This window comes from Pelophylax lessonae, assembly GCF_965119305.1.
Source record: "Pelophylax lessonae genome assembly, chromosome: 4".
NCBI lineage: Eukaryota > Metazoa > Chordata > Amphibia > Anura > Ranidae > Pelophylax > Pelophylax lessonae.
This window is the reverse complement of record NC_138771.1, coordinates 644,011,609-644,036,219: the sequence shown is the minus strand read 5'-3', so window position 1 is coordinate 644,036,219 and position 24,611 is coordinate 644,011,609. Positions and strand designations below refer to the sequence as shown.

Below are 24,611 nucleotides of genomic sequence, written 5' to 3'. Positions count from 1 at the left end.
TGAATCATTGACTATAAATCCACTTTGTAGCACTTATTGTTTGCATTATTCCCTATATATTAACATATATATATATATATATATATATATATATATATCACACTATTGTACCCTATGAGGAAACATTAGACCACTGTATGTCACATGCAATCTGATTTCTTTGTGCACTTATCTATTCATGGTTTTTGAGCACTGGATTTAGCATGAGCACTTTTACATAATTTATAGTATTGTTGGATTATTGTTTAACACTGGTACCAGCGCTTACTTTATTTTTTATTCAGTTTATTTGTGTCACACACGCATATAAAAGGGGTAGCAGGTCATTTACAGTGTTTATTTATTTTAAAAAACTAGGCGCCTTCACCCAATTACCCAATACAATCAAGTAGACAGGTAGTATCCATCGCAGACGGAGAAAGTGATATGGTCACAATGAAAAGATACAAATAATTTGTGAAGTAGTTGTATAACAGTTCAAGTAGATAAATCACTCAAAGAGAAACATGTATTTAAGAAGATAGAATGCTCAACAATACTAGTAATATAAAGTGTCCTTCATTCACTGCATAGCAAGTAGTCATATGTATTTCAATAGTCAGCAGTCTGCCAAACGCTATATCTCCACAAGTGCTTAGATACGTCCCCACCTCTGGGCACCCATAGAATAAAATCTGTGCCCAGGTGTGGGGACCGAGAGAAAAATCGACTAATTCATCACGGGTAAGTCTAGTGAATCAACCGGGATGGTTTGCAGTCCAATTAAGCCAAGGTTGCCATAGTGCAGTTGTGTGCACTGGATCATGGTTTTTAAGCGCTAGTGTATGTTCAAATTAAGCATGTGTGTTAGTTAAAGCTATTACCTCCCGAAGTAGTGGTGGAGATACTTGCCTCCAGTTTCTAGCTATGGTAAATGTGGCTGCTAGTAATACATGTTTTAGGGTGTATCTCAGGTGACTGGGGTAATCCCCTATATCTAGGGAGAGTATCGCTAAGCCTGGTGTGGGTTCAATAGGGAGCATTAATGGCCTCGGAGAGGAGGGGAAAAATTGATCGCCAAAAGGGTTGTAGTTTGGGGCATTGCCATAAAATGTGTATTAGATCTATGTCCACATTCTCTCCAACAAGTATCATCTGTAGATTCGTGGAATTTATGGATACGCACCTGTGTCAAATACCATCTCATGGAAACTTTGAACGTTAACTCCCAAAGTAATAAACAACTGGTTCATGTGAAGATGGACTGGAATGCCTGCATCCATGTCTTGTCTGGGAAGGAGGTTCCCAGGTCCCTTTCCCAATTCAGGAGAGATGATGATTTGGAGAAAGTGCATTTTTGTTGTAGGAGGTTATAAAAAAGGGTTATTCCCTTTTTAAGGAGGGTTCGGTAAATGGAAATATGACAATGCTGTAGTCTGAATTGTAAAGGGCCATTTGTCTAGTGAGGAGAAAAAGTGTTTATTTGTTAAGTAAGTGAAGTAATCACTATTGGGCAGCTTGAATTCATTTTGTAAAGTGTGAAATGGTAAAAGTGACGGGTCCTGTAGTAGTACATTAGTGGATTCTATACCCTTTGAGTGCCACCTGGTGAAGGATGAGTGATCTAATAAGGTATGGAGTGCTGGGATTGGGATTTTAACGTCCGTCTTATTAGGATAGTGGGAGCTTTGGTTCAATAGTATGTGCCAGGCCTTAACTGTAGCCTGCATAGTTGGGGGGATATGTTGTGAGGGTTTCTCTCCCAATCTTGTAGCTAATAGTCATGTGGATAAAGTATTCCTATCACAGTAGATTGATTCTATCTGGCTCCACAATTTACAATGGCTAGTGTCGAACCAGTCCCTTATTTGAGTGAGAATTGAGGCAACATAATAATCAAATATATCTACATTTCCGGGGCCCCCTACTTTTTTATGTTTGATTAGTTTGTTGTGTGTGCATCTAGCCTTTTTGCCTTGCCAAACATATTTAGAAAGGATTGATTGCAGAGATTTAAAGAATTTTCTGGGGGTGGGGATCGGGAGTGTTCTAAATAGGTATAGTAGTCGCGGGAGGAACATCATTTTGAACGTTGCTAATCTCCCTAGCCACGAAAACTCAAAAAATGTTTAAGTGCTAATTGCATTTGTTCATGCATAGGGGCATAGTTGTATGGCAGTCAATTGGATACTAAGATAAGGTACTGTAAGCTATGTTCTGCCCACTTATAGGGTAGTTGTTGTTGTAAAAGATTGCTGGTTGTGGCGTCTACCCCAATGTTCAGTATTGGGTATAGTATATATATAGTATATTATAGTATAGTATATTAGACTTAGCCTTGTTGATTTTATAAAAAGATACTTCCCCATACCATTTAGCATCCCCTGAATTTCCGGGAGTGATTCTCATGTTGTCTGCAAAAAGACTTATCTTGTGATTTTGGCCTGCTACGTTGATTCCTGATATTTTTGCACTGTAATTTTGTATACATATTTTTAAGAACATATCAGGTATTTTTCAGTACACCATTTTAATGAGAAAAAAATTAGCTCAATTTTTAAAATTCAATTAATTTGTGTTTTAATAGTACAATAGTATTTGGCAGTTACATTGTAAATATGTGGTGCTGTAGAATGAAGTTGTCATTGTTCATTTGCAGGCTGAAGGTTTTCATTTTTCGTTAATGGAGCCTTCAACATTCATGTGATCACTATGTTAGAGCTGCCATAGTGATCACATGATTGGAAATCACTTTGAAAGGTTCCCATTGGTCAGAGAGTAGCAGAAGTAACAGAAAGTGTCATTTAATTGCTCTCAAAGAGCAGGTAAGAGAAATTTGCTAATATCAGCTTTACATAATTTGACCACTAATTTATTCATGCTGTGTAGAAAGTATTTTAGGTAGGTATTTGATCATTTAATTGGCATTGTCCTATTTTAAACTTCATTTTGAAGCAGCCCTGTTTATACCATAAGCTCCAAGGGGCAGAGTGAAATGTGGGGGGGGCGTGGCCTGGTCAGAGTACAGGCTGAGGCTGGCAAACACTCCTTACACGGGTCTGCCATCGATGTGCGGCTTATGAATTTTTCCCTCTGACATTGCAGCAGCTCGGAGTTGGGATGGGCTACTCTTCCAGCCAGCGCTCACAGCTGTTTAGCATGGATTCCACCTCCTAACTGAGCGGTACCACAACTTGTTTCATATGGTCACAGGCCAACAGTGTTAGGCAGAATTGAAAAAAGGGTTGAAGAGACTGGAACAAGTTGTCAAAGAAACAATCCAAACATTAACCTCTTGCCGACCGCCCGCTGTAGTATTATAGTGGCAGGGCGGCTCGGCTGCGCAAAATCACGTAGTACTACGTAGTACTACGTGATTTCATGCACGAGGTGTCGGTGGCGCACGCGTGCCGCCGGAGCTGCCCTCCCACTGTGTCTAATCATGGCGGGCTGCGAGAGGAGGGGCGGCGATTGCCGCTGCCCTCCCGTGATCGTCGGAGAATCCGAGAGAAGACCTGCCTGCTTATGTAAACAAAGCAGGTAAGTCTTCAGTCAGACAGGCAGGGAGAGATCAGCAGTTTCAGCTAAGCTAAAACCCCAATCTCTCTGTGCCTGTCATAGAACCCTTCCCCCACACAGTTAGTAATCACAGTAAGGCACACATTAACCCCTTTGATCAACCCCAGTGTTAACCCCTTCCCTGCCAATGTCATTTATACAGTAACAGCGCATATTATTTAGCACTGATTACTGTAGTAATGTCACTGGTCCCCAAAAAGTGTCAAAATGTTAGTTAGGGGCCCGATCTGTCCACAGCAATGTTGCAGTCCCGCTAAATAACGCTGATCGCCGCCATTACTAATAAAAACAAACAAAAAAAATCGTATAACTTTTGCGCAAACCCATTAAAATACCTTTTTTGGGATTTTTTTTACCACAATTATGTAGCAGAGCACAAATTGGCCTAAACTGATAAAAAAATTTGATTTTTTACATTTTTTATGGGGAATATTTTATAGCAGAAAGTTAAAAATACATTGTTTTTTTCAAAATTGTCTCTTTTTTTTTTGTTTATAACGCAAAATCTAGAAATCACACAGGTGACTAAATACCAACAAAAGAAACTCTATTTGTGGGGAAAAAAAGGACACCAATTGTATTAGGGTACAGCGTCGGTTGACCGCAAAATTTGTCATTAAAGTAACGCAGTGCCAAGTCGCAAAAAAATGGCCTTGTCATTAAGGGGGTAAAACCTTTCGGAGCTGAAGTGGTTAAGTGCAAGCTTGCTCTAAGCCTTGAAGATGCCACCGGGTTCCAGCATCTTGTGGGTTTGCTTAGTGAATTCTCCTGCCTGGATTCAGGATGGGCTTTCCACTCTACACAGTTTCCCCAGTGGCCACAGAGAACTGTCTGATCTTCTGTAAAGCCTTTCGATAAGCTGTTAATTTTCTCTCCTTTTTTCATGTATTCACTAAAGTTTTTATGATATTTATAGCAAAAAGGTTGTTTACATCCTGTCTTATGATTTATTTCCTGTGCAGTGTATAGACTTTTCATGACCATTGATGTAAATTGCTACAAGACTGGTGCATTTAGAATTATATAGGACCTGACATTCTGTGTATTTAACCTTTTATTTTTCAGAAAACCTTTTGTATTTATTTGATATTTTTCCTGGTTTTCCTTCACTTCCTATTACAGAAATGAAGCATGAAGTTATGGAAAATTTGTGAGCTTCAGCTGTCCCGGGGACTGGTTTCTCCATTGGAAGATCCCCCATTGTATCTTGCTCTGGTGAAAACTCATTTTGTTTTTTTCATTTTTGGTGACAAAAGGTCCCAGGAGAAATAGAGGGTTTAATCTCCCCAATGGGGACACACAGCAATAAAAAAACTTTACCATGCTACCTGTTGTGTATCTATGATTATGCCCCAAATCATAAAGCAGTGAACCTTCATAGAGGTCACTATCCTTGGTCCCCGAAGAAGCCCACAGGGTCGGCGAAACATGTTGGACCTTGGTGACCCCATGACTCTAAGATATGGTTCATAGACTCTATGTATTTGCATAAATTGCATAGTGTATGTGTTTTGATGCCTATTGCATCTATACCTTCTTTTTAATATATTTATACATGTGTATCAATAAAATGTATATCTTTTAATACCAGCTGTTCAATTTATCTATCTTTCATGCCAACAAATTCCTGCCTTCAAAGTCCCAGGTTGAGTGCTTCCTTAGTATGCACAGTCCCCGGTGGGGCCTACTCAGGGTCTGATGCATTTGGACACCCTTACTTTTTATATGTTTCAAAGGGATGTGGTAGTATATTTGTTGGCTTTATGGCATTCAGTTTCGGCACTCTATACCTTTTGTATTTACAAAGGTGTACGTTTTTTTCCAGAGGTACATTTTAACATTATGAACTAACAGTTAAATCATTATTTGATATTAGTTTGTAGGACTAGTTAAGTCACTTCATTGAAACCTCAAATTTGTTGATAATTTTTGAAACAACTTGTTTCAAGTCTTTATTCCTCAGGCTGTATATAATTGGATTCATCAGAGGGATGACCACTGTGTACACTAATGACACAAATTTATTGTTCCGTGATTTTCCTCTACTCGGTATCAAATACACAACAATTAAGGTACCATAAGACATGGAGACAACAGTCAGGTGGGAACTGCATGTTGAGAAAACTTTCTGCCTCCCAGTTATAGATGGGATTTTGAAAATGGTAAACATAATATAAACATATGATACAATAATGACAAATAGTGGAATGGCAACCACAATTATGGTTAATAATGTTACTAATAATTGAACAAAGGTGGTATTGGAGCAGGAGAGTTTTAGGATTGGTTCAATATCACAGAAAAAGTGATCAATTTTATTTGGACCACAGAATTGTAATTTTGATATGCCTAAAGTAAAAGTCAATATTGCTAAAAAGCTTAAACTCCAACTTGTGATAATTGTTATCCAACAAAACCGGTGGCTCATTAACAAAGGATATTGTAATGGCTTACAGATGGCCAAATATCTGTCATAAGACATCAATGTCAATAAAAGACACTCTGAACCTTCTGCAACAGCACAGAAATAATGCTGCATGAAACAATTAGAAATAGACATGATAGTAGTATTTTCCACCAAAACATCATGGAGAGTGTTAGGAAGAATACATGTTGCTAAACATATATCTGATACAGCGAGCTGGGAGAGGAAGAAGTACATGGGTGTATGGAGGGTTTTGCTGTAGGACACCAGTGTGATGATCAGAAGATTTCCACATATTGTAAAACAATAAAATAGGAGAAATATAAAGAATGCCAAGAATGTTAAACTATGTGGAATCTGAAACCCTAAAAGGTGGATTGCAGTAATCAGGGTCATATTTCTCTCCTCCATAACTTAACCGTAGTGCATGAAAGTTTTTTTAAAGCACGTTTGTCTAGCCAATGAAATATATTTAAGTTGAATTAAAATAGAGAGGAGAAGGGGAAGGGTAGAGAGAAAGGAAAGTAAAAGATGTTATGAAATAAAGAAGAAGGAGATGAAAGAAGGAAAGTATGTGGAAGGTGGGAATATCATGCCTACTAATAATTAAGTAACATACAAATAAAAATCATCGTCAGAATGTCACAAACATCACAAAGGAGCTGGCTAAGAGTGGGTGGTAGATATTTAGCAAAAAGATTGAATATGCTGATGAGCTATATGATTTTCATCCAGAAAAGGTTTTAGGAAATTAGATTTAGAAAAAGAAGAGGAGAAAAATCAGGTAGAAGAAGATTTTTTCTAGTGAGGGGCAGAAGGGTCAGAGAGAAGAGGAAAGGAAAAAGAGACAGAAAATGAAAATAAAAACAAAAAAGGTCAAGAGAAGAAGAGAAAAAAAATGTGAGGGAGTAGAGGAGGAGGGAAAGGTGAAAAAGAAGAGAGAGAAGTAGAAACTAGTAGAGTAGGTCAGTTAAATCTTCAGTCCAGAACTTGATTTATGGAGCTTGCCTTGGTCTCCAGAACATCTGCAAAAAAGACATGGTTAATTAAGAGAAAGACTGTAATAGTGGATCCAGAATGAGCAAGGGTGTCTATATTAGTGCCATTTTTCAAGGGAGATTGCTTTTGTTTCTTCAATTTCTGGCAATAAGTCTACTCTGTGTTTCCATTCCAGAATACATTGGGAATTCAGTTTTTTTCAGTGGAGAGGAATTCATGTTTTAGAGACATTAAGTGAGCGATAGATATATATTGACTCAAAGGGGTCATATAAGAGAATGCAACATGGCTCTGGGGGGTGTCAAGTACCGTGGCAGATGGAGGCTGATTTACTAAAACTGGAAAGTGCAAAATCTGGTGCAGCTGTGAATGGTAGCCAATCAGGTTCTAAATTCAGTTTGTTCAATTAAGCTTTGACTAAATAAAACCTGGAAGTTGATTGGTTTCTATGCAGAGCTGCACCAGATTTTGCACTTTCCAGCTTTAGTAAATCAATCTCCTGAGGTCCACTGCTGGACCTGTCTCCAAAAGGATTGGATAAGGTTCACCAAATATGTTTGATGGAGCCCATTTCTGAATTGCATTACCAACATTTGTTCAAGACAATTATTGAGAGATTTAGTATAGGTATATATTGGCTCAAAGAAGTCATATAAGAGAATGCAACGTGGCTCTAGGGGGTGTCCAGTGCCTATGATACATGGGGTCCACTGGTGGGCCTGTCTCCAAAAGGACTGGATAATGTCCACCAAACATGTTAGATGGAGCCCACTTCTGGATTGCATCACCAACATTTATTTGAGACCTATGGGAATACGCTATGTACATTTGTAAGTGGTTTGGACTGGAGAAACGCTTATAGATCACTTATTTTATCATACAGCTAATTGGAAATGTATTGGTCAGGATATATACTTTTTCTAAGCAATTTAAATTGATGATTTAGGTCTTTCTCCTAATATGAATATACTAGAGAAATAGAAAAGATACCACCAATGCATATCCCCTTAACCACTTCAATACTGGGTACTTTCACCCCCTTCCTGCCCATGCCAATTTTCAGCTTTCAGTGCTGTCACATTTTGAATGACAATTATTCTACACTGGGTAAAGAGTTGTTGTGATTGGCCCATTACCCTGATCTGTGATCTGCTATGTTCAAGGCACACAGCAGTCACAGAACCTGCATGATGTGCTCCCCGGTGGGTATGCAGGAGGCACATATGTGCGATAATATTCAGAGATCTCCTCCCAGAACTAGAAAGTCACACTGTAGCCATACATAGCACTGTAGGAAGTGTTAAAAATACTTTAGACATATTTAGAATATATCAAAAATGTCAGACCACCACTTGTACATCCACCCTGTATATACAACTAACAACATGGTCAAAATATCCCCCAAGCACAAAACTTTTACCTTGCAGACCTAATTAAGCTAAGCAAAACAATATGATGTTTATGCCCAGGTTGCATACCTGATACTGTTTCAACTACCAAAGTTTTATATTTGTTTATGTGACTTAGTGCCGGGTTCACATATGTGCGGCTGCAGCGATCGCATGTAATGTCGGAGCGCACTGCTTCTTCATTACATGCGATCGGTTGTGCGGTGCGAGTTTGGCCATACACTTTGTATGGCTAAATTTGCACCGCACCCACAGCAAAGACGCACAAACCCTTTTTTGCAGCCGCATCAGGATCGGATCGCACAGCGGTTCACACTTGTGCAATCCGATCATGCGCGAACTGTAAAGATCGCACTGCGATATGCGATCAAACAGGGGGTGTCGTTAAGATTTCATTGACACCCCCAGCGTATCGCATATGGCAGTGTGAACTGCCAGGGGTGCGTTTGCGATGCGGGAACAGGCTGCAAATTCGCAGCCTTCCCGCATCGCATAAGTGTGAACCGGCACTTAAAGTTCGAATAATGTTTACTATTGTGAAAATAAATAAATAAATAAATAAAAACAAATCAAAGACGGTCTGTCTGTGAAAACCATCATAAGGTAAGCAGAGCATAGCATGAACCATCCTATGTAGAGAGTATTCAGTAAGAATGAAGCTGAACTTCTACAAGGAAAGTATTATTCCCCTCATATTGCACCTTAAATGTATGTTCTCCACTTATGGTGTTTCAAAGTTTATATTGGGTGACAGAGTGCACAAGGGTTCTTAAAACTTGGTATCTAAAGACTGAACCCATGCCATATGAGAGATGTGAGAACATGCAATTGAATTAAGCATCTATAGTTTATGCCAGCATTTTTCAACCATGGTACCCAGGCACCCTGGGGGGCCTTGAGGTTTCTTCAGGGGTGCCTTGGCAAAATGTCTAAAAATTGCCCAAAATTGTATACAAGCCAGCAGGTGGATGAAGCCTGCCTTTTAGTTACACAAAGCCACTGTTTTTATTGTGCACCATTTCAACCTTCCAACCTCCAGTGTGCTAACAATCAGTGTTGATAAGAAGGGTGTTAATCACCTGCACAGCATCCTTGTTTGACCCTATCCTGTCCCTTTCCGTCAGCACTGGGGTCACATTAGATGACTGATGGAGAGAAATGGAGGGAAAGGAGAAACAATGGAATACTAGTCGGTACCAGTGTGCAAAAGTGTATTTGTTTTGTAAGAATAAATCACCTCTAATGTTGGGTTTCCTACATGTGTCAATGCTGCTGCATTTTGTAAAACTATTAGAATATTTGTTTACATTTTAAAATGGGGTGCCTTGAGACTTTCCATAATTTTAAAGGGTGCCTTGAGGTTGTCCATAATTTTAAAGTGTGCCTCACTATCTCGCAAGGGTCCATGAGAGACTCCAACAATATTCAAGCAACCCGAAAAGTCAAATCGTCCATCTCTATACACCTCCTGAGGGATATTGTGCAGAAAAACCACTGTCCCAAGTGAAAGAGCCCCCCCCCCCACTCTTCCAACACAAACCACACACATAGAACCCAGGATAACCAGGGCAACATGAAATACTGAGTCCGGTGTGGTTGTTCAGTGAGTCTGATCAGTTCAGACCCGACCAGGGCTCTTGGTTTTCCTGTGCCCCTAGTAGACACAGGGTGACTTACACATAAGAGGGACCGGGGAAGTTGGACAAGAAGTTTCCCAATGTCTCTAAAGTAATCTGGGTTCCATGAGCCCCCCACCCAAAGTGACTCCTGTCACAAATACATAACCTGTATATCAATCACAATACATAAATGCACAAAGTGCAATTAAACCAGCAAAAGTCCTTCAATAATATTAAGGTGCAAAGTACTAGTGATGTCTTCTCAAATAGGATTCAGGTGTCCCCCTCCTGAGTCCCCACTCACCAGCAATGAGATCAAAATCAGCGTGGTATATGGATGGGTCTAGTTCCTTCCTTCTTAGGCAATGTACAGGGCTCGCAGCACAAAGATGGTCAACAATAAGATCAAACTCAGCGTAGTGTTTGCTACATGCATAGTTGGTGCTACATGAAAAATAAATAAAGCATGTAAAAAATACAATTAAAAAAACTGCAAATTCATATGATACATAACAAACATATACAGTGAATACAAAATCAAATATCGTTGTAAAGTTATCCGAAAGTCACAAACCACAAAAAATATCTCATATTTCATGAAGTCCCATAAAAACAGCCAAAAAAGTGCATATGAGAGTTTGCAAAATCTTCAACAAGAAAGGCTGTTCAATCCCCCGGTGCGATCCACCACAGATCACCCCAAACTGACTCACCAGATGGAGTGGCTGGTAAAATTATAAACCAACTTCAACGCCTTGTTAAAAAATATCCAGCAGACAGGCTCATAACCCTATAGTTGGTATTCCAGTCTTTATGATCAGGCTCTCTCATAGAGATGTATGGAGGTATATAGTTTAAAAAAGAATGGAGAATTCACATAGCTTTAAATCCATAAAACTGTATCAGTTTATTTAAAGAGGTTGTAAACCTCAGAAAAAAAATAAAATAAATAAAAACCTGAAAGACAAAGGCATAATTAGCTAGTATGCATCACATACTAGCTCATTATGAAATACTTACCTTTAGAACGAAACCCCCGCAGCACCGCCCGCTCACTGGTGACACAGCCGGCATGTTCAGCTGTCTTACTTTCGGGTTTGCATCCTCCGGCCATTTGATTGTCCAGAGCCGCGATGATGTCCCTCCCAGGCATGCACGCAGGAGCCGCTGTTCACGGCAAAGGGCTCTGAAGGATTGGCATGGGCTGCCGTTCCTTCAGAGTGCATGCGCCAGTGATGTCACTGGCTGCATGAAAAGTAAATATCTCCTAAATGGTGCATGTTTAGGAGATATTTACAATACCTATAGGTAAGCCTTATCATAGGTTTACCTATAGGCACAAGTTACAGAGGAAGCTTTACTTCCTCTTTAAAACAGCAATAATAACACCCACATTTTAAAAGTGTCAGCCCAACATTAGGGAACAAGTAATTTTGGTTATATGTATCTGTTTCGCCTCAGGCTGTCACTCTATAGCCACGAGCATGATTCTGACATGCGCAATGGTGTCCAACATCCTAGCCCCACCCGACTAGTTTCGTCATTCGACGTCCTCACAGAGTGGAAGGACGTTGGACACAGCTGCACCATCTTTATAGTGGGGAATTCACTCACTCACATGAGTTGAATCCAAACATTATACATATTATAAAAAACATTTATCATTTCATCAAAAGTAAACGTGGTATCCACTTAATGTGTCCCTATTCTATTACAACTTATTTGTGGGACCCATTTTGTATTATTGGTTTATAATTCCAATATTTCTCAATACTCCAAGTGTATATTTATCCATTCTGTGTCCCCATCAAATTAAAAGTAGATAAAAAAGTGTTATTTTATTGTTATTTATGTATTTATCATACTTCAATTTCATATAAATGAAGCTAGGTGCAAAGTTATACATTTTTATCAATTCTATTGATCTTATTAGTATTTACCAGATGTCTTTATCTCTTAAAGGGAAATATGCTATTATTATCAATCCCACTGATTAATTTGCTCCTAAAGGGGAAGTGTATTATTCTCAATCCCACTAATATCGTTATTAGGCCTCTAAGTTATCATATCTCTTAAAAGGGAAGTGTACAATATTCCATATTACCTACCTCATTAAATATATCTTAAAAAGGAAGTATACCTTATTCTTTATTGGTAATTATCAGGCATCCATATTCAATTTCATTGAATATACGAAGGAAGTATCCAAAAAAGAAACCAAATGGATATACGAGACAAGTACATTGCAACCGTATGGGTTAAACATAGATATAGATTTGAACAGTTTTTTGACCAACTTTTAACTAGCTTTTGAGTAAAAGGATGTAAGATGAGAGTCTATTCATCTTACATCCTTTTACTCAAAAGTTAGTTAAAAGTTGGTCAGTTTAAATCCATATCTATGTTTAACCCATACGGTTGCAATGTACCCATCTTGTATAGCCATTGGGTTTCTTTTTTGTATACTTCCTTCATCCTATCCATCCCTCTGCAAGGTCCTATAACTCGATCTATCCCTTGAAAGGCAAGTAAGCCTGGATCCTTATTATGCCTCAATTTAAAGTGTCTGGACACACTATGTTTGTCAAACCCTTTTTTTATTTTGTTGATATGCTCCCTCTGCAAATTTTTAAACTTCCTTGCAGTTCTCCCCACATATTATGGATGGCATGGGCACTCTAAAACATAAACCACGTGGGTGAAGTCACAAGTAATCACGGATTTTATATTGTATTTTTTCTTACCAGTGATGGCCTCAAACGTTATGATTCTCTTTTTTTCTTTTGTAGCAGTAGGACATGCTATACATTGGTTACACCTAAAAAACCCTGACTTTTATTTCGGGAAACATTTGAACTTGAAGGGGGGTCCAAAATGTTATTGACAATTCTATTATGTACTGACCAATTTTTTCTATAAATACATTTTGGATATTTCAGGAGCAGTTTCCTCAAAGTGTCATCTTGCAGTAGAATCGACCAAAGTCTTTTAATAACACCTTCAATTTTTCTAGACTGTAAATTGAAATCGGTAATGAAACTACACCCCATATCCTGCTTGTTCTTTTACTTATTATTCTTGGTCAATAGCTGTTGTCTCCCTTTTAGAAAAAAAATCTGGTCTCTTTTTCCTTTGAGAAATGTCTGCGTGTACCCTTTCTCCAAAAATCTCCCAATCATAGAATAATACTGTTTACTTTAGTAAAAGGTTAAAAGCAAATTTGCACTTAGATCATTGCTGAAAGTTTTCAAGCATGTAAAGTATGAGCATTGCAGAGGTGATTTTTTTTTTCTAATTACATGTGTTACTACTTCTTTTCAAACCACACTTGTACAAGCAACCAGACTGGGTGGTCAGGAGAACCTTTGCTGTCAACGCTAGAGGTTACTTGGCCTTTACCTCATATGGCACCCTTTCCCTCATGTCAAATCCTGTCCACCAAAAGGGATGCAGAGGTGTGTGGAGATTGTGGAATACCACTTTGGAATAAGGGTGCCAACAGATCTGTGCACCACTCCCGTAAAGGTAATGTTTATATGTTTTACGGAAGCAGCACTATTTAACCATCTTTGATCATTGTTTGAGGTTCCAATACCTTTTATAATAGCAGCAGCTCCTTTTCATGTACTTATTTTTTGATAATTATACACGTATGTCTTTGTACACATTTTATTTGATAGTAGACTAATCAAAAATCCATAGCTCGGATTATACTGCTTTTCTTTACATGTTATATTTTGTGCTGTCTGTCTGAGGAAGGTGTTGTATAGCAATAATAATGATGTCATTAGTTGTCACATAGCATGGGTGCTATTGAAAATGTGCTGTAATCCATCTGTCTATTGAATGGTTTTGTGACATCTGGTACTTACTCTGGGATGATTTTCCTACTTTTTAGAAATTAGGTTAGATAACCCCATTGTTGAGATTGTACATACTTAAAAAATGCTTTATTTAATTATTTATTTATTTTTTAATTTTTTTATTTCATGGGTACTTCAGCTTTGGTAAATATTACTTAGTGCAATATATCTTTCCATGTCTATTTTTATGTCAATAGCACTTACTTTGGGATGGTTTCCAAAGATAGCCATGCAAGGGTTCCCCCAGGGTTTATAATATTTTACTATTGTATTTGCATAACTTGAATATCAGAAAGGGGTTTCAAGATCCAGGGTAATATTTTCTCAATGTTGCAGGTTTCTTTTTTTTTTGATGGAGTGGGTGAGAATCTAATAGTCTGATATACTGTATATACGGTATATACTGCATATACAGTATCTCACAACATTGAGTACACCCCCTCACATTTTTGTAAATATTTTATTATATTATTATATCTTTTCATGTGACAACACTGAAGAAATGACACTTTGCTACAATGTAAAGTAGTGAGTGTACAGCTTGTATAACAGTGTAAATTTCCTGTCCCCTCAAAATAACTCAACACACAGCCATTAATGTCTAAACCGCTGGCAACAAAAGTGAGTACACCCCAAGTCAAAATGTTGTCAAATGAAAAGATATAATAAAATATTTACAAAAATGTGAGGGGTGCACTCTCTCTCTCTGTCTCTGTCTCTGTCTCTCTCTCTCTCTCGTACAGCAGACACATATCAGGAATATCAAATGTTGGGTTTACATATTCTTTAACCACTTCAGCTCTGGAAGGTTTTACCCCTTTCCTGACCAGGCCATATTTTGTGATTCTTCACAACCGGGTTGCCCTGCCACAGTATATATATGCGGTGGGTGTTCCGGAACTGTTTAACCACATAACGCAAACTTATGTAGACCTATGTCGGCTCACTTTAAGTGGTTGTACCGGGATGATGCCTCTAGCTAGAGGCATCATCCTGGTACCATTTTTTAGAGCCGGTGATCGGCTTTCCGGTGGTAATGATCGATGCGGCTCAGGAGCCGCTCGATCGTTACCCCGGCGAGCAGGAGTGGACGTCCCCCCCTTCCCGCCACCTTCCGTGTCTCTGCTCGGGTCTCCCGTCCCACCAGCCAGTGTGTCCACTGGCTCGATGGAGTCCCGATCTAAGCTGGATGCGGCTTAGATCGGGTCTCCGATTACGCAACCTGGAGGCGGCGTCCATGACGTCATGTCCGGGTTACTCGGCTGTTAAAGGCGGCAGTTTAAAAAAGTGAATGTATTAAAAAATGCAGTTTTCTGTGTTTTGAATACATGGAAGTGCAGTGGAGGGGTATGGGGTCTTTTATACCCCCATCCCTCCATAAAGAGTACCTGCCTATTGCTATCCCAAGGGATGTTTACATTCCTTGTGACAGCAATAAAAGTGATCAGATTTTTATTTTTTTTAAAAACCTATGTTAAAATGTAAAAAAAAAGAAATAAATAGGAAAAAAAAATAATAATTTAGACACCCCCTGTCGCCGTGAGCTCGCGCACGAAAGAAAACGTATACGGAAGTCATGCTGCAAATGAAATCGCTGTTCAAACCACACATGTGAAGTATCGCTGCGATCGCCAGAGCGAGAGCAATAATTTAAAAAAAGAGCTACACTCTTAACTCTAAACTGGTAACTGTTAAAAATTTATAAAGCGTCGCCTATGGAGATCTCTACTGACCGTAGTTTGTCGTCATTCCATGGGTGTGCGCAATTTTAAACTGTAACATGTTGGGTATCTATTAACTCTGTGTGACATCATCTTTCACAATATACAAAAAAATGGGCTAACTTTACTGTTTAGTTTTTTTTTTTAAATGCAGTGAAATGTGATTTTTCGTAATTTATCAAAAAAAAAATGGCGTTTGAAAGACCGCTGCGCAAATACAGCATAACAAAAAATATTGCAATGACCACCATTTTATTCTCCAGAGTCTTTGCTAAAAAAAATATATATATAATGTTTGGAGGTTCTAAGTAGTTTTCTAGCAAAAAATACTGATTTTAACTTGTAAACAAAAAGTGTCAAAAATAGGCTTGGGGCTTAAGTGGTTAAATGTGATGCAGGCTGGGTATATAGATCTTCAAGGATGGTTGAGGGAGAGAAAGAAATGATCCTTGCTCTTGTGGTTAATGATGCAGTTTTCAGCTTGAGGATACTGTAGGACAAAAGTGGGATGGGGCCCTTTTTTACAATTCAAGTTTTATTAAGAAAATTGAGTTCAACTAGGTAGTCCCTTACTTATATTTCCCATAGCTTGTAGATGCTATAACTTTTGCATCAGTATATATATATATATATATATATATATATATATATATACACACACCTTTTAGGGGTTTTTTTAACCAAAAATAGCAGAATACATATTGGTCCTAATTGATGAAGAAATTACATTTTTTTTAATTTTTTTATTGGGTATGCTTTATAGCAGAAAGTAAAAAATATATATATTTTTTTTTGCAAATTGTGGGTGTTTTTTTGTTTATAGCGCAAAAAATAAAAACCACAGAGGTGATCAAATACCACCAAAAGAAAGCTCTATTTGTGGGAAAAAAGGACATCAATTTTATCTGGGTACAGCGTCGCACGACCGCGCAAGGGTCAGTTAACCACTTAAGGACCGCCGCAGTTATAATGCGGCAGGCTGGCCCTCCTGTGCAAACCGCCGTAGGTATTTGTCAGTCACGCGCCGCCGCCGGCGCCCTCCCACCCCCACTCGGCAGAGGAGACTCCAATGCACGGGGCAGGTGGCTCCAATTGCCGCCTGACACCCGCAATCGTTTCCCGCTGAGAGAGAAGAACGGTCAGCTGTTGTAAACACAGCTGACCGTTCTTCTCTCTGGAATGATCACAGAGTGCCTGTGATCCTTCTATATAGGAACACAGGTCTATGTGATCATTTCACAAGCCACGCCCCCCCCACAGTTAGAATCACTCCCCTAGGCTCAAATTTAACCCTTTGATCACCCACACGGTTAACGCCTTCTCTGCCAGTGTCTTTATTACAGTAACAGTGTATATGTTTAGCACTAATTACTGTAGTAATGTCACTGGTCCCCCCAAAAGTGTCAAAAATGTCGGTTAGGGGTCCGATCTGTCCGCCGCAATGTCACATTTCCGCAAAAAATCACAGATCACCGCCATTACTAGTAAAAGTAAAACAATAAAAATGACATAAATCTTTCCCGTAGTTAGTAGACACAATAACTTTAGTGCAAACCAATCAAAATACACTTATTACGTTTATTACCAAAAAGATGTAGCAGAAAACAAATTGGCCTAAAATGTTTAAAAATTATGATTTTTACAATTTTTTTGGGGGGGGGGGAGCAGAAAGTGAGAAATATTATTTTTTTTTCACAATTGTTGCTTTTTTTTTTTTTTTTTTAAATCACAGAATTGATCAAATGCCACCAAAAGAAAGCTCTATTTGTGAGGAAAAAAAGGACATCAATTTTATTTAGGTACAGCGTCACACGGCAATTGTCCATTAAAGTAACGCAGTGCCGAATCACAAAAAATGGCCTGGTCATTAAGGGGGCAAATCCTTCCGGTCCAGAAGTGGTTAAAGTAACACAGTGCCTTATCACAAAAAATGGCCTGGTAATGAAGGGGGGTAAATCTTCTGGAGGGCAAGTGGTCAATGAGCTTCTTTTGGGGCAGAGTTGAACAATTTGGGCTCCTATAGATTTTTATTGGTGTGCCATAAAATGAACAGCTTGGTGCAACTCCTCCTCATAGTTATATTAGTGATAACACAAAAGCTTAAGCCTGAAAATGTATGAAAATGTATGAAAAACACATGCAAAAAATGCTCACAAATTGTCTGAAATCTTCATGTATTGTGTAAATGGGATCTAGATATCTCTGATTATGAGCATGAGCTTTGCTGATTACTAAGCTAAAGGTCTAATTTGGAAGGGGTAAAAGCAAGGGTCCCTCTGCAGCATGCTGGCAGAGGACAGACTTAAAAAAAAAAAAAAAATCTGTACGACTTGGAGTACCTTCTGTCGATGTACCTTGAGTGTATTAAACCGATTTAACCACTTCCCACAAACCGACGTACCTGTACGTTGGTTTGAGGAAGTGGTTGCACCGGGGGGAGGCCTGCCATTGGTCAGCTTTCTAGTGATAACAACCGATGTGGCTCAGCAGTTGCTCGGCCGTTATCACAAGGAGCTGGTGGGGCCCTCCCTCTGCCTTCCACTGCTTCACCCAGGTCTCCTGTCCCACCAGGAAGGAGATCCAAGTGACCAGTCTGCAAGTCCGCTGGTTTTCTGGGGTCCAGAACAGCTTTGATTGGGTCTCCGGTGTAGTAACCTGGAAACGACATCACAACATGATTTTCGGTTTACTCGGCTGCCAATGGCGCAATTTAAGAAAAAAATGACCGTATTCAAAAATGCCGATTTTTTTTTTTTAAATAAATTTTATTTGGATTTTCAAAAATACAATAACCGTATAGAAAACTGTAACCAATAGCATAAACAGTAATTGGCCTAAGGAAATACAGAACATACCATTTGTCAAGGGCAAGTGAGGTCTACCAAGAGAAATAGATTTTGGGGTTTTTAATACTTCTAAGTGCAAATGAGGGATTTGGGGTCTTTTAGACCCCAGATCCCTCCATAAAGAGTACCTGTAACTGCCTATAAGAGCCCATTCAGACAGGGGCGACACGACTTGCTGGGGCGACCTGTGAAGTTAATTGAAGTCAATGCAAGTCGCCTCCAGGTTGCCCCAAAGTAGTACAGGACCCTTTTTCTAAGTCGGAGCGACTTGTGTCGCTCCTATTAGAATGGGTCCTGTGCTAATCAATGGCAGGCGACCGACCGCGACTTGTCAGGCGACCAAGTCGCCTGACAAGTCGCGCTAGTGTGAATGGACCCTTACTGACACAAGGGATGTTTACATTTATTGTGACAGCAATAAAAGTGATTTTTTTTTTTTTTTAAAGGAACACTGAAAAAATAAATAAATACATAAATAGGGAAAGAAAAAAAATTGAGGCATCCCTGTCCTGGAGTGCTTGCAAACTTGTTTTAAACTTGGCATCATTATGAATGGGCTTTAGCCATACTGTGCAAGTATAGCATATTTGTACATTATGTTAGGTTTACCTGACAAAAGAAACCCTCTAGTATTGTGATGCCTTTGGTCACCCTCATTGCTTCTTCGCCTGTGATTTAATCTTCTCTTCTTTGATGTTCGGAGTTTTGTGTGAATGTCACTGTACTAGTAATAGGAAAAACAAATTAGCAGGCAGGGAAAAAGATTTTTTGGCATACAGAGTTACTTTCCTAGCAATCAGCCACAATTTTTTTTTTTTTTTTTTAAATGGAGAGTCATTTATATATTTATTTCCATTGATTCTTGTACCTAACACATTGCTTTTAAAAAAAAAAAAAAAAAAAAACATTTTTATTTGGAATAATCACATATGCAACGCCAGTTGTTTTTGAGCAATAAAAATTCAAAGGGCAAAGAGCTTGACTGCTTTAAAACCTTCAATTGCAAGTTGTTTTTTTCTATGTAACAATCTCAATACCAATAGCAAAAAAACATTTTACTTAATTCAAATGAAAAATAATAAAATACCAAATGAATAATATTAATAATAATAATAATAATAATAATAATAATAATAATAATAATATTTAGCTCACACATAGACATCTGTGCAATAAATGTTGAATTGTTTTGTACTGTGGCTTTTATAGGTAAGCAGAATAAATGATATGGAACACTGGGAGTTTGAAATGCCTATTGATATTTCTATGGGATTCATACATAATTGATATATGGGGAATATTTTTGCTGATATGTTTTTCAGTGGATGACTTCTCTATTTATTTATTTATTTTTCAGTAAACCTTTTTTTTTTCTTTTCTTTTCTTTTTTTTTTTTTTTTTTTTTTTTTTTGAAGGCAGGTAGAACTTACACTGTGTCAATGTCATGCAAATCATATAATTTCATGGTCAGCATTGTAACATTTAAAACAACAATTTGTTGATATATGTTTTCTACAAATTGTATAGTGTCTTTCTTTATATTATACATTAGTCAAGTTCAAGAGTTTCAGAAACATTGTAGTAAAAGTGAATGTGCACTCCAGAAATATAGAAGTTGTTCCAGAACCTTACATAGTAGTTGAGATTGAATAAAGATATTAGTCCATCCAGTTCAACCTGTACAGGTGTGTGTGTGTGTGTGTGTCAGTGTGTCAGTGGCTTGATCATTTCCCATAATGCCCCATACACACGTGCAGATTATCTGCAGACTTTTGTCTGCAGACTTACCTTTTCTATGTAGTGCAAGGGCCTGCCGGATTGCATACAAATTGAAAGTGTTTAGGTTTGACCTCATATTATATGGTTTTGGTAAGTCTGCAGACAAAAGTCTGCAGATAATCTGCACGTGTGTATGGGGCATAACCCTGAATGTTGTGATCTGTGAGATGCATGTCCAAGAGTCTTTTAAAAGTAGCCATACTCCCCGCAGCTACCACCAACTGTGGAAGAGAGTTCCACATTCTCACCACCCTTACAGTGAAGAACCCCTTACGCAGCTTAAGGTTAAACCGCCTCGCCTCTAATCTCATTGTGTGACCATGTGTCTTCTTGAACTCCTTGAGACTAAATAGTTTTTTACCTATGCTGGGATCACCATTGAGGTATTTGTAAATCGCTATCATGTCCCCTCTCAGGCGTCTCTTCTCCTGGGAGCATAAATCAAGCGCTTGTAATCGCTCCTCATAATTAAGGTCCTCCAATCCCCTAATTTGTTTAGTTGCCCTTCTTTGGAATCTCTCCAGTTCCAGCACATCCCTTTTGAGGATTGGCAACCATAACTGGACAGAATACTCCAGGTGTGGCTGGACCAGGGTTTTATAAAGTGCTAGGATTATAGTTTTACAGTATCTCTGGAGTATATCCCCTTCCTTATGTATGTTCTGTCAGCTTTGACTGCTGCAGCTTGACATTGCATGCTAGTACTTAGTCTATCTTCCACTAGAACACCCAAATCCTTCTCCATTATAGATTCCCCAAGAGGTTACCCCACCTAGAGCATAATTTGCGTTTATGTTTTTTGCCCCCAAGTGTAATACCTTACACTTCTCTACATTAAATCTCATTTGCTACATAGTTGCCCACTTTGTTATTTTGTTTGGGTCATTCTGTAAAATTTCTATATCTTGATGAGAAGTTATTGCCCTGCATATCTTTGTGTCATTAAACAATTTTTGAGAGGAGATAGTAAAACATCAGGGAGAAGGGAAGAAAAGAAGGACTGGCAGGAGGGAAAGGGTGGAGTTGTCCCCTGGTCTCTCCTGATGCCTGTAGGACATGTAGAACGATTGAATGAGAAGCTTTTCTACTTTACTTTGAGCCTCGGTTCACATTTATGCGATGCGGGAAGGCTGCGAATCCGCAGCCTGTTCCCGCATCGCACACGCACCCCCGGCAGTTCACACTGCCATATGCGATACGCTGGGGGTGTCAATGTAATGTTAACGACACCCCCAGTTTGATCGCATATCGCAGTGCGATCGTGCAGTTTGCACAGGATCGGATCGCACAAGTGTGAACCGCTGTGCGATCCGATCCTGATGCGGCTGCCAAAAAGGGTCCCTGTGCATGTTTGGTGCGGCTGCGGTGCGAATTTAGCCATACAAACTGTATGGCTATACTCGCACCGCACAGCCGATCGCATGTAATGTCGGAGCAGTGCGCTATGACATTACATGCGAACCCCGCATACGCACAAGTGTGAACTGGGGCTAAGACCCGTACACATGATAAAAATACCCCTTTCAAAGCGATCGTACAATAATGTGATTGTTAGTAAACACCTTTCGAGAGCAGATCACCACAATTCATGCAAAATTATCTGATGGGACAAGCACAAAAATGTTTCTCATACGATACCAGATTGCATGATTTTCTTTTAATCAGTACAGTTTTTGTCTGAAAATACAATACAATACATTACATCACTTCCAAATTTTTATTTTGTGGAACAAGAATTTTGGTAAGTTTTGTAACCTTTTCATGTTTGATATGAGACTAGCTTGCACAAAAAAGTAGACAATATTTAGTCCGATATTCACATTGTGTGTACCAGGCTTTAGATTGAGAAGGTGACATTCAAACACTGGCCCCATCTTGTGAGATACTGTACATTTTCCAGATGTTTTTACATGGCTCCAAGACAGAGCTAATAAAATGTTACTAAACCTAAAATATTTTTTTTTACCTTAACCACTTAAGCCCCGGAAGATTTTACCCCCTTCCTGACCAGGCCCTATTTTGCGATTCGGCACTGCGTGACTTTAACGGACAATTGCACGGTCGTGTGTCGCTGTACCCAAATGAATTTGACGTCCTTTTTTTCCCACAAACAGAGCTTTCTTTTGGTGGTATTTGATCACCTGTGCAATTTTTACTTTTGCTCTATAAACAAAAAAAGAGCGTAAATTTTGAAAAAATAACAATATTTTTCACATTTTTTTTTTTGAAATTCCCCCAAAAAATGTAAAAATCTATTTTTTTAACATTTTTGCCAATTTGATTTCTGCTACATATGTTTTGTAAAAAAAATCGCAATAAGCGTATTTTGATTGGTTTGCGTTTACTAACTAAGGGAAATATTTTTGTCATTTTTGGTGTTTTTTTTAACAAGTAATGGCGGCGATCTGCGATTTTTTTGTGGGACTGCGACATTGCGGTGGACAGATGACATTTTTGACACTTTTGGGGTTACCAGTGACATTACTACAGTAATCAGTGCTATACATATGCACTGTTACTGTAAAAATGACACTGGCAGGGAAGGGGTTAACTTTATTTGTGATCAAGGGGTTAAGTGTGTCCCTAGGTGCGTGCTTCTAACTGTAAAGGGGTGTGGCTAGTGGTGTAACAACAGAGACATACGATCCTACATAGCAGGACCGTATGATCGCTGTTCTTACACAGGGGAGAATGACAGGCGGCTTTGTTTACATTAGCCGCCTGCCTTTCTCTCTCTACACGGGGAGATCACCAGTGACCGTCGGACATTGGGTCCGCCGGTCACTCGCACAGACTGCTTAGGGAGTGAGCGGGGGCGGGAGCGTGCCTCCGGTGGCGCGCGCTTGCCCCCTAGAGCCTCACAGGCAAGCGACATAGTCCTACATCACTTTGCCTGTGAGGGACTGACCGCTGCCGTGCGGTGGTCGGCAAGTGGTTAATGCATTGTTTGCATTTAGATAAAAAACATTTTTCAATTTCCCTGTGCCCCCTTCCCCTGTGTGAAGAGTAATAGAGGGGAGAATAGATCAGCGCTGTGCATGGCTGCATCTATTCTCCCCTCTCTTCCTCTTCACACAGCATTCAAGAAGCAGTAGGAGTTATTGGCCCTTGCTGCTGTCAATCAAACGCAGTGAAGAAGAAGTAGTGGGGGGCGACTATAATTCCTACTGTATAAATATATGGAGCGTGGCTCCATAGACACACAGGTCAGGAGCATGTGTGCTTCCCCCCATATCAAGTGGTTGGCTATTGTGGATGTAAGAAGAGGAGGAGGAGGAGCCAAGATCGCCGCTGGGGACTCCAGAAGAGGAGGACCGGGGGCACTCTGTGTAATACCACTGCACAGAGCAGGTAAGTATAACATGTTTGTTATTTAAATTTTTTTAAAAAAATATGACTTTAGTAACACTTTAACCACTTGCCGACCGCCGCACGACTATTTACTGCGGCGGTCAGCCCCTCACAGGCAAGGCGACGTAGGACTACGTCGCTAGCCTGTGAGGCTCTAGGGAGCGAGCGCGCGCCTCCGGAAGCGCGCTCCCGCTCCCACTTGCTCACGGACCCCCCCGCAAGTGTGCCCGGGGGGCCCCGATGTCTGCCAGGCACTCCCGATTGTCCGTTACAGTGGGAGAAAGGCAGGCGGCTAATGTAAACAAAGCCGCCTGTCATTCTTCCCTGTGTAAGAATGGAGATCATACGGTTCTGCTATGTAGGACCGTTGAGCTCTGTTCTTACACCTCAAGCCACATCCAATCACAGTTAGAAGCACGCCCCTAGGGACACACTTAACCCCTCCCTCTCAAAAAAGTTAACCCCTTCACTGCCAGTGTCATTTTTACAGTAACAGTGCATATGTATAGCACTGATTACTGTAGTAATGTCACTGGTAACCCCAAAAGTATCAAAAATGTCAGTTAGGGGGTCCGATCTGTCTGCCGCAATGTCGCAGTCCCGCAAAAAAAAAATCGCAGATCGCCGCCATTACTCGTTAAAAAAACCCCTCAAAAATGACAAAAATCTTTCCCTTAGTAAACGCAATAACTTTTGCGCAAACCAATCAAAATATGCTTTTTGCGATTTTTCTTTACCAAACATATGTAGCAGAAAACAAATTGGCCTAAAATGTTAAAAAATTTTGATTTTTACATTTTTTTGAGAATTTCATATAAAAAAATGTGAAAAATATTTTTATTGTTTTTTTTTTTTTTGTTTATAGCGCATGATCAAAAATCGCACAGGTGATCAAATACCACCAAAAGAAAGCTCTGTTTGTGGGAAAAAAAGGACGTCAAATTTGTTTAGGTACAGTGCCGCACAACCACGCAATTGTCCGTTAAATTCACGCAGTGCCGAATCGCAAAATAGGCCCTGGTCAGGAAGGGGGTAAAATCT

General features: G+C 39.4%; 1 protein-coding gene across 1 annotated transcript; it reads right to left on the bottom strand.

Annotated features, from left to right (window-relative positions):
* Window positions 1-5,452: 5,452 nt before the first annotated feature.
* On the bottom strand, window positions 5,453-6,394 carry LOC309552961 (olfactory receptor 5P52-like; the record flags this gene model as incomplete). The annotated part of the gene is made up of 1 exon (XM_082253867.1): window positions 5,453-6,394. The coding sequence occupies one exon, from the start codon at window positions 6,392-6,394 to the stop codon at window positions 5,453-5,455; it is 942 nt and encodes a 313-aa protein (XP_082109993.1).
* Window positions 6,395-24,611: the final 18,217 nt, after the last annotated feature.